The sequence below is a fragment of the Sardina pilchardus genome, chromosome 2 (genome assembly GCF_963854185.1).
Source record: "Sardina pilchardus chromosome 2, fSarPil1.1, whole genome shotgun sequence".
NCBI classification, from domain to species: Eukaryota; Metazoa; Chordata; class Actinopteri; order Clupeiformes; family Clupeidae; genus Sardina; species Sardina pilchardus.
Window position 1 is genome coordinate 36,580,943 of NC_084995.1, and position 10,912 is coordinate 36,591,854.

At 39.1% G+C, this 10,912-nt stretch overlaps 1 protein-coding gene across 1 annotated transcript; it reads left to right on the plus strand.

Annotated features, from left to right (window-relative positions):
- Positions 1 to 6,826: 6,826 nt before the first annotated feature.
- Positions 6,827 to 10,912, plus strand: si:dkey-29d8.3 (uncharacterized protein LOC556220 homolog). The gene is made up of 7 exons (XM_062529314.1): positions 6,827 to 7,359; positions 7,479 to 7,623; positions 7,815 to 7,928; positions 8,076 to 8,220; positions 8,513 to 8,658; positions 8,773 to 8,912; positions 10,477 to 10,912. Exons 1-7 carry the CDS (start codon positions 7,260 to 7,262, stop codon positions 10,611 to 10,613), a joined length of 927 nt encoding a protein of 308 aa, XP_062385298.1. The 5' UTR covers positions 6,827 to 7,259; the 3' UTR covers positions 10,614 to 10,912.

Genomic DNA, 10,912 nt, shown 5'->3' on the forward strand with positions numbered 1-10,912 from the left:
ATACAGACCCACCCAAGAGGTCACTCAGTCAAGGTGTAGTGACTGTGGTGAGGACACATAGAGGTCTACAGGATGATCAAAGACTACAGATTATAATATGCAATCCTAACCTTCTATCTTTGGCAAGGTAACAACAGGAGTCACATAATTATTAACACAAATTAATTTATTGAACACAATATCAGTGTGTTTCCATATGATGTTAGATTGCATGAATTGCAATTGATATTCTAGTTGCTAGTGCAATATTCCAGGAAGATATAATTTCTTAAAAATTGTAACCTCAGGAGTCTGACAAGAGTCAAGTGGTATTAACTGCAAATCATGTTTTGCTCTTTAAGTGAAATAATGCTTTGAGTCATTCTGCTTCAGTTTCAGCTGAACATTTTCAAGATGCATCTTAAACATCTTCATCAATATGCTCTTGAGACTCGATGTTTGTCACAACAGTAGATCTCATGTAAGTCATATGTGCCCTTAATCGTTCTCTCAGATCTCTATACAGGTAGGTGTTCAGATAGATCAACAGGACATCAAGACAAAAAAGAGAGAAGAGGAAGTAACGGATCCATGGTCCAAAAAACCCTATAAGAGAATTTGATACAATGAATAGCCTTCTCATGCTGAGGGATGCAAGTGCAACAGCAGCCTATATTGCCATTTTGGAAATATTTTAGCTAGTGCTGAGAAAAAAACCACAATAATTCATCCTTACCGGGCCACTCCCCTTCCATATCTGTAATGAAAGGAGAATATTACGTAATTTAAATTTTCTTTGTCATCAAATACATCAAAATCACTCAAAAAATGAATGCAACAAGCTAATATACAGCACAACACCTCAAAGTATACCTAGTGTTTCCTGACGCTCGAGTGAATACACAGACCTGCCAGATGTGTTCGTCTGAAGTTCTCGAGAGCTTGCAGCATCTGCCTTTGTGGCCTTGATGACATGTGTAGGCTCTGACCACTGATACCTTAGCCAAAAAACAGGAACAAGACACAGTGAGCAAAACAGATGACAAGCATCACAGAGGCAGACTGGGGGAAATTAAGCAACAAAAATAAAATAAAATAAAACATAAGAATACGAGGAAAGGACCAGCCACAGAAACAGGTCAAACGTCCAATCCAAAACCCTGACCGTACCTTGACAAAATGGATGTCAGACATCCACAAATTCAAACTGGGTGGATGGAGAGGGTCTGAAGCAATCAGAGAGCAAGAGCACTTTGGGCACAATTAGTACACATTTAGAAAGCCATTGGACGGCTCTGGATCAGGAGCCAATTCATGTGCTGGAACCGCCTTGGGGCAGAAAGGACCTCAGGAGCAGGAACTATTAGTAATTGTGCTCTTTTTTTAATTTCTGTAATTTCTGTCACAATATAGTAAAATGTGTGCACAATTCACTAAATTGAGATTATACTTCCCATAGCCTAGGGTAATATTCTCTCTTGTAGCATCATGAATGTAACATTACAGTATACTTCCATGGATTCTACCTCATGGGCAGATAGCTGGCTAATCAGCAAGCCAGTTTAAATACATTAGTTTAGATTAAGGTTAGCCTTTAATTGGTGTAAAATAGAGATGGATCATTCTGACTGAAATAAGACCAACATTCTCAGAATCTTAGTAGACAGAAATTTGCCTAGACTAAAAAGAATATGAACTTGACTACTAAAAACTAAAATGACAGTCTAGTCTTTGTGTCAAGCTAAAACTAAAATTATAAACAAGCTGCCAAAAACAACATTAGTTTCAAACAAGCAGGCAGTAGACAACTTAGGTAAATAACTTTAATATGTTTGTTTATTTATATTTGCATTTTATCCGAATGCAAAGAAATTTGCTGTGAGAGTATGGTCTTTGTCCTTCTTTGTCCTTCAATTTATGAGTATGGTGTTTGGTGCTTTACTCATGCATATGTGCTAATTTAACAACTTAAGCCTGATTCTGTTCATCTAGATGCCTCCCTTGAATTAATCAGTGCCCCACCCTTGTTAAAACGGTCTAGAATCGCCACTGTCACAGAGAAACAAGCCTTGAGAGCAAAAAACAATGAAATCAAACCACAAAACAGACAAAACACTGTTGCACCTTGTTTCCCATTTATTTTTAATACACAAAGTAATTGTCAGGATCAGTCGTTTCATTCAACAGCTGATCTTTTATATTCAAGAACAATGTCAAACATAGGCTAAACATGCAATTGCTTGTTAAGCTTAGGGTCACAGGGTTGTTGTTTTCCTCCAGTGGGTGAAGCCCATGCTAACCACTGCAGCCTTTTTGTGGTTGACCGTTTCAAGCTGTAGTCCTCAGAAAGTCGTGATAATTAGTGCTGTTTATTCACTGCAACACATTCTCAATTTAAATATGACAGCATATTCCGGGTATGTCAAAAAAAATATTCATTTATCCTCATGCCATCATAGTCTAAAATTGCAGTCTATAATTCTAATCCCATACATTTTGTTGCAAGATTCAGCAAATTGCTCCTCAACCTTTAACTGTCCATTCAGTGTTAGAGTTCAAAATGTCCTGACTTTGTAAATAAGACAAAAGCACAGTGGCTTGGGCTGAGCCGTGAACAATCCCAACCTCAGCATGGTGCTTCAGGTGTATAGAACAAGGTGGGTAATTTTAATGGCTGTTCATCTTCACTTATTCTGCAATCATTGGAGACAATTGGATGGCAGAGGAAAATGTTGAATGAAATCTGCATGAAAAAGCAAAACATTTTCTTTCTATCGATCACCTTTTGGAAATACACTTAGCTATATTTCTGTAATTCCATTATAATTATAATCAAAGCCACATAGAAATGTATTTAGTGGAGACATGTCATGATCAAAAACCTTTCTTGACACATAAATAAACACATAACACAAAATAATAAGCACTTATACAGTTGTGAAATTATTGATCAAAGTGTCAATATGCAATAAATGATACTATCTATAATATATAGCTATTATCTATGCTGATGACTGCAGACCTCAAAGCATTTCACAACAAACCATTTCATTGAAGTCAAGCATTTTATTAACAAAAGCAAACCTTTTCCTTTTAATTCAATAGTCTAGGCCGGAACTTTTTTTTTTTAATCGGCTTTCAGAGTTCACAGCTTGCTCAAATAATATTTCTGTCTTCTACTGGACGTCTTTAATTGCCAGGATTTGTGTGGGTTAGAGGAGTACTGTGAATGTAGTTTTCTACACCACTTCCTTGAGCCGTTCTCCAAATATTTTATTAGAAGCATCAACAAGATATTGAGGACACCAGCTGCAAGTAGAGAGTAGCGATACCATGTGCCAATGTATTCAGTGGATGGACTGACCAGCGAGAATTCCTTTACCAGACCTACAAAAGCAGAAATTCATTCAAAAAAACATGTTGTATTTGTGCTTATTCACATCACAATTTAGATGCTGTTTCAGACCTACCCCAGATGTCTTCCATTTTGTTCAGTGAAAGCAATGAAATCCTCAAATCCTCAAGCTTTAGAATTAAATGTGTGTATCATAGTTGAAATTCGTAGTAAATGACATATCAAAGCAGTCAGGATGGATATAATGCGTGGCTCTTGTCTGATGTGTTGTATATACAGACCCACCCAAGAAGTATCAAGGTCAGGGTGTGGTGGCTGTGGTGAGAAAACACTAGATGACACAATTTTGAATTCACGCTCGCATTGCACTGGCAAGCTTGAAAATAATTTGAGTTCATCAGAGTTTGAGCTCTGTATGTTTCTATAGGCTATTCAATGACATATCATTGGACTCATCTAAATATACCAAATCATTTCTTAAGTAAATTCTTAAGGCATCTTCTTAAAGCATCTTCACAAAGATTGCTTGTGGTGTTGCTTGAAACTATATGATTTATTTACTTTTCGTCTGTCATTTTCTGACACACACACACACACACACACACACACACACACACACACACACACACACACACACACACACACACACACACACACACACCCAATCTCATCATGTACTGTATGAAGGCCATTTAGAACTGAACTGGAGCTATGTTAGGTCAAGCTCATGTTCATTTATGTAAAAGTCCAGCTACAGAAAGTCAGTCCTGCCATGTAATGGTTTTACCTGCATGCACTTAACACAGATGATTTCAGTGATTAGCCAATCTACCTAAGAGTTTTGCTCATTGGAATCATTTGATGAAGTGAATGGTTGTAAAAAAATAAAACTGGAAGGATTTTTACTTTCTGAAGCCGGACTTCACCTCTGGTAGCAAGCTTGGTCTTGGGATGCCTGTGATGGAAATTACCTGTTAGTGATGCTATCTGGCACCCCCCTATGGACAAGGGCTAATATGAGCTTAGCGTTCCAAGTGAAATGGAGGTAAAGTGGGAGGCTTTCCAAACACTGTGATGATGCGTGTGATGTATATGGACAGGTAAGGAGGTCTTAAATCCCCAGGGAAAGGGGTGATTGTTGACTATCAATTAGCCCAATGGCTCCCCCCAAATAGGGTTAGAAGCAGGTATGTCATAACCTGACTCTCGCCAGATCCTGTAGTTCGCTGTCTGAGCTCAGCGAAATGCCTCTGGTGGAGCATGGCGGAACTACAAGGGTCTGGCGAGAGTCAGGCTAGGTATGTCAAGGCTGTAACCAATATACTTTGAGTATTCAAAAATGCTCAAAAAAATGTCTCCCCATTACCAAAAATGTTATGCTAGTATCACTCACTGTTGTCCAAAATAATCACTTGTTAAAAACTGGAAAGTGGTACGCTTACTGGTTTAATAACGAGAGTGTGATGGTCTGATCTCTGTTAAGTGAAGTGTATGTGTGTGTGTGTGTGTGTGTGTGTGTGTGTGTGTGTGTAATTCATCCTTAAACCGGGCCACTCCCCTTACATATACAGATACACATATACCCCATCGTTTCATAGATTTGTGTGATACAATGGCAGGGACTGATTTCACCTATGCACATTTGCCCCCACTCCAACCACACACACTCACACACACTCTCACACTCACACACACACACACACACACACACACACACACACACACACACACACACACACACACACACACACACACACACACACACACACACACACACACACACACACACAATGTTGACTGCATGGCTACAGCCTTGAGGTACAGTATGCCCATGGTTTACAGAAAGACAACATTGAGAGGTGGTGTTCAGTATAAAAAAATAAAGAATAGACATTGATGGAGCAATGAAACATATCAAAACTAAAATTTTCTCTCAGAGACATTTAAACAGCTCACACAATTAGCAAATATCAAGGAAATACAATGTTTTGTGTGGATCCATGCAGTTTGTACTGTATGAGGTCAACATTAGGCTACTTCAGGAGAAGGTGGCTGTAACTGTCATTGGTTGGCAAGTTGTGTCAGACACACATTCTAACAAAGATTGAGCGTAGTATGGTGATAGAGAGAGTGATCGTGTAGCCTATAATCAGAAAACAGCAGTTTGGCCTTCAGGTGGCAATGATCTTAGAAAAGATTACTCAGGTATCTCTACTTCCCAATAATCATCATTCACAGATGCATTATCCTGTGCTGAAGTCACATTTTCATGCATCAATGCTTTAACTCTCTGTATGACTTCCTCGATTTGCTTTCTTAAATGGATAAGAATGAATATTGCCAAAATAATGGAAATCCACATGCCAAATAAGAAGTATCGATAGGATGGACCCAAAAACCCTGGAAAAGAAGTAGAGAGAATTTTAAAAATATATATATAGGCTATAAAAAAAATAGGTTTTGGAATCAGAATCAAAGAAACAATATCATGAATTTGACATGCTGGTAACTTACACGGCAGTGGTGGGAATCTTCTAATTGTGTATCTCCCTGAATATTGTGTAACAGAAACAGGACCATGAATGTATAGACTATTTAACTGTAGAAAGTTGATAATGACAACAAATATAACTGTTTCCTAATCAAATACAACAAATGAGGTCCTTACCCATGTTCTTTTAGATGTCTGCATACACAATTAGGGTGTTTTTAGGCATTTGTTTCCAGGCATTCTAGGCACCTTGTAGTCCAGTTACAAGTTGTCTTGAATAACATCTAAACATTAAGGGGAAGTAAGTGATCAAATAACACAGGAAGTCAAGAATTAAGTCTCCTAATTTGGTCACCTTAAACAGACAAAAAGTGCCATGCTCCTACCAAGAGTAGGCTATTACGTAGGCTAATGCTGCATCACAATGATCTTGAAAGTGAAAAAGAAAAGAAATATTGGTGGAACAAATTTTTGCATTTCATTTTTGACTATTTTATTTTGACGTAATCCAGAGGCATTTTATTCAGATTACATTACATTATTTTTGTAGGCTAATCAATGAATTATGGTAGCCTACTGATTTCAAAAAATGGTGTGTGGTCTCTATAGTCTCAGAGGCCTAATGGATTAGTAATCTGAGTCAATACTTTTCTGAGATATCATGTCTGAAGGAATTGCAAAGTTCAAGTTTCAAGTTTCAAGTTTCAAGTTGTTGGCAGATTTATTTAGGCTAGGTCAATTTAGGTCTCCATTCTGTCGTCCTTAGCCTACGCTATCCAATAGGTGGCGATATTGCACTTAATAGGCTGCACACTGGTTCAGGCGCAGCTCATCTGTCGACCACGGTGCTGTAGCGCTACCACAGCTGTTGCAAGTACATCGAAATACGGGGACAATGACGTTTGTGTGCAAAGTAGTGAGACAGGATAAAAGAGGGGCAAAAGAAAAGAGAAACACCCGAAAGCATAAGTTGGCTCGGTCTGAGCAGAGACAAGGGTAGCCTTTCATGCACAGAAAGCAGAAGATCGAGAAGATGCGAGTGATTTTCTTGTTTCGAGGGTTTTAATGATTTCTTCTTAGAATATCTTGGTGAAGGTGTGAGCTAGCTAGGGCTTGCTGTGCGCCAAACTGGCAGACATTGATTTTTGGATGCACATTTACTCTGAAGTTTATGGTAGGCTAGTTGCGAAACAGAAGCAGAATATGTCAAAACAGGAAGTCATGTTTGTATAACAGCATGAGCGCATGAAAAAACCCCTATGTAATAAGCCTAGTCCATCAAACTTTAAAATATTCTCTTTGAAGCAGGCTTTGAAATCAACATTATAGGTGACTTTAAAAGTTGCCAAAGAACGTTTGATAGCCTGTTACTTTGTGATTTTTCACCAGGCGCCTACTTCTCCAAACATACGGTTTGTTTTGCCAATTATCATTATGGGAGACCACAGCCCATCCCGTGTGGCGATTATCCTACTATCTTTTGTGGTTTACGTCGCGGCCCTGGCATTTAACGGTCTGGCAGGTCCTGGGAAAGGTAGGACCGGTCGCTGCCTATTTAGTGTTTTTGACATTTTCAGCCTGATAAGACTTGTTTCGGTAGCCTCTGTTCACGCGAGTCATCAACGTTTGCTTTAAATGTACTTTATATCATAGGTCCATTCTCACAAAGTACAGGAGATGTGTCCGGTAAATACGAGACTGAAATCACACCTGCGGGATGGACTTTCTCCATTTGGGGTCTTATATATACCTGGCTCTTAATCATGCTTATTTATATCCTCACGTGGCTTTGTAGAAGGTAGGGCCACACACACACACACACACACACACACACACACACACACACACACACACACACACACACACACACACACACACACACACACACACACACACACACACACACACACACACACACAGAGAGACACTCATCATTGCCACCCTGAGATCTGGTACTACTCATGTGTGTGACTTGTGCGCTATGTGCAGGGACTCCAGTGGTTGGATGTACTGCAGCCCAGCAGTTCTTCCCTACGGATTTTTCATCTCCTGGATCATTAATATGATTCTAAACATCACCTGGCTAATCCTATGGGACAGAGAGTAGGCTAAAGTGACATTGAAGCACTGTTTACTTTCGTAGCAAAAACCTGACTTTTTTTTTGACAGCTGCAATAGACAGCATGTCCTTACAGTTTTGTGATGGTTCAATTAATTTATTTGTCATATTTTGCATCTTCATGCCCACAGGCAGATGATCCCTGGACTGATAGTCCTAGCTCTGGTTGCCTTCTCCAACTACCTGACGATATTCTTCTCCTGTCGTGGCCTCAGTGCACATGGCAACTGGCTCAGTCAGCATCACCCCAAAGATCTCTGGTGCATCAGAGTACTCGTATGTGTCACAACAACATTGTCTTATGATAGGGTCTGGCAATCAATCACAGACCTTCAGATTTGAGAGAATAAGGACCATGATTTCCCCCTTCTGCAATTTTCTATTAATCAAGCATTTTACATTAATGTATTTATTTTATTTTAACCTATTTATTTATTTATTTATTAATTACGCTTTCATGGTTAAGAGTGTTGTTTTGTAGAGATAGTTGGACTGTCCGTTCCTTCTACTTTTCATAATATCTCTTTGTTATTTTGGTTAACATGGTTATTATTATGTGTTCCCAAAGGTCCAGAATGGCATTGCTCTTTACGCTACATGGACGACTATCGCCACACTCATTAATTTCACAATCGTGCTGGATATCTCTGGGGTGTCAAAAACAGATGCGGCCACAGCCTCTCTTTGTCTTCTTCTGATTGAGGTCATTGGGTGGTAAGCCAGACATTTCTTCTCACTTATTATTTTTATTTATTTCATTGCTGTGTGCAGGTGTGATGAGAAAACATACCTCTAATAATAAGTGAATCATTTTTTTCCTGGGTGTAGGTTTATTGTGGAGAATTTTGTGATTGACCGACATGTGCGATACATCCTCACAATATATCCTGTGGTGATAATGGCTCTGGTCGGTAATGTCTACAAACACTATGACCCTGAAGCACCTGGACGAAATGCTAAGTTTACAGGTGAGCCATTGCAGGTGTCAAGTAAATGTTTCTGTAGCTCTTTTGGGAACTCTAAAATGGGAGGTGTGTTTTGTACATTGTGTAAAAGGTAAAAGCAACATAGCTCAAGATTAAAGATTAAAGGGTTAATCCTTTGTAGGTCAGCATAACCATTTTGTAGAGAACATTTGAACCCATCAAATTCTCTTAAAAATCCTAACTGCCCTTAGCCACACACAGCCATCTCTACAACTCAGATGCACAAAAGAATCACTTTGATGGTTTAATAATTGAAACATGCTTCACACTTTGCAAAATGAAAATGCTGTTTAAACTCCATGGTTGTCTAAAGTTCTAAAAATGCCATTTAGTTTTAGCCTGACGACGTCATACTCAATTCTTGAGTCTGAAACTGCTCCATTCAGCTGCGATTATGAAGTATTTGAAGTGAAGTTTTCCCACATATCCACGTTGGTCTAAGTGTTCAGAAATAGTTGTGTGAATCCGTGATAAAACCTCCGTTTCAATAGCTAAGCTAAACGAAAGGCCAAACTGCATGAACAAATTATGCATTCATAGCCATAGCGTTTCTGTTGCAATCAAAATCAACCTAAGCCAACATGGTCTCTCACACCCAACTCGTCGAACGAGGACGCATGCAGCCGTGAACGTCACTGCTGTTCATCTGTCAATCATCACGTAAAGCCCGCCCTGACAATGTGATTGGGCCGAACAGATCTGTATCTGGAATAGTAGCAGCTGAACGGAGCAGTGCCAGACCGAAGTTCCCTGCAGAAAAAGGATGTAGGCGGGGCTAAACTTCGGTCTGGCATCCAGGCTAATTTAGTTTGGCCAATTAAGCAATTAAGTATAGGCCTGTGCCCATAAGGCATAAAAACAGCAATTCCCTCTCCAAACGTACACTCAAAATTATTACTCATCCTGTTTTTTGACACTTGACCGAGCCTTTGTCTGGTGATTGTGCCTGAAGATATCAGCATAAGAGATGTAGGCCCGACTATTAGAGCTCCTTTTGCATTCCCTCGCAATAGTTTTGATTTTACGAAGGAATGTAAAACTATTGTGAGGGAACGCAATAGAAGCTCGAAAATGGGTACATATTCTTAAAAAAAGAAAAAAAGAGAGAAAAAGCAACCCCTCCCCGTTCTTCCTGTGCAACCATTTTCAATGTTAAATTGTTCATTCAACACTAATGACTAAATGCTTAGCATATGGTTGACAAAATGGTTTCATGTGTGTCTAACTTAATCTAAACTGTCTAGACACATTATTTTGTGGGATTAAGTCATAATTGTATTATGATGTTCGCAACATCTCCCACACATTGGCTTGCATGTGGCCATCTGGGGGTGCTAGAGATTGTCAAAATCAGCTGATTTGCAATTCACCTATTTGGACTTCAAATGTTCATGCTCAGCAAAAAACAAAAATAGTTCAGAATTGGTTCTCAAGTACAAATAAAATCATTCTTGCAGAATTCTGTTAGTGAGCCCTCTGTTAATGAGCCTCGGAGGTGAAATCCGAACTCAGATTAACCTTTTGGGTGCTGATTTGTGTCTCACAGTTGTCCTCCTCGTCCTGGCCTGTTTGCTGTTTGTAGTTCGAGTCATCATGGTGATATGGAAACACAGGAAGCAGCCACTTTATCAGGGGTCCAGTGGTGTCTCTACAATGTCACCCAGAAATGAAACCAAGCAGTGATAAAACCCCTATGCGGCACTGTTACCTACATATACAGTACTCCACATCAACACTAGCCCCAGTTGACACGTCAGCAACACATACAGGCATGATATGCCATAACTATCTTGCTTGCCATACAGTATCTAGAAGGTATTTTACTGATCTTTAACAGCCCTATATTTGTATAACAGATACCTCATTAACATTTTCTTGAAAGGTCAAAGTAATGATGTATTTTTAACAAGACACAACTTGCAATAGCCTACTCACATTTTCTATTTTTATATTTATTATGATCAATAAATGACTCTATAGCT

What these genes read in the sequence shown, in the direction of transcription:
- si:dkey-29d8.3 (XM_062529314.1), top strand. Translation starts at nt 7,260, where the DNA reads ATGGGAGACCACAGCCCATCCCGTGTGGCGATTATCCTACTATCTTTT. An exon ending in TCTGGCAGGTCCTGGGAAAG is followed by an intron (nt 7,360 to 7,478) that starts GTAGGACCGGTC and finishes TTTATATCATAG; the next exon opens with GTCCATTCTCACAAAGTACA. An exon ending in ACGAAATGCTAAGTTTACAG is followed by an intron (nt 8,913 to 10,476) that starts GTGAGCCATTGC and finishes TGTGTCTCACAG; the next exon opens with TTGTCCTCCTCGTCCTGGCC.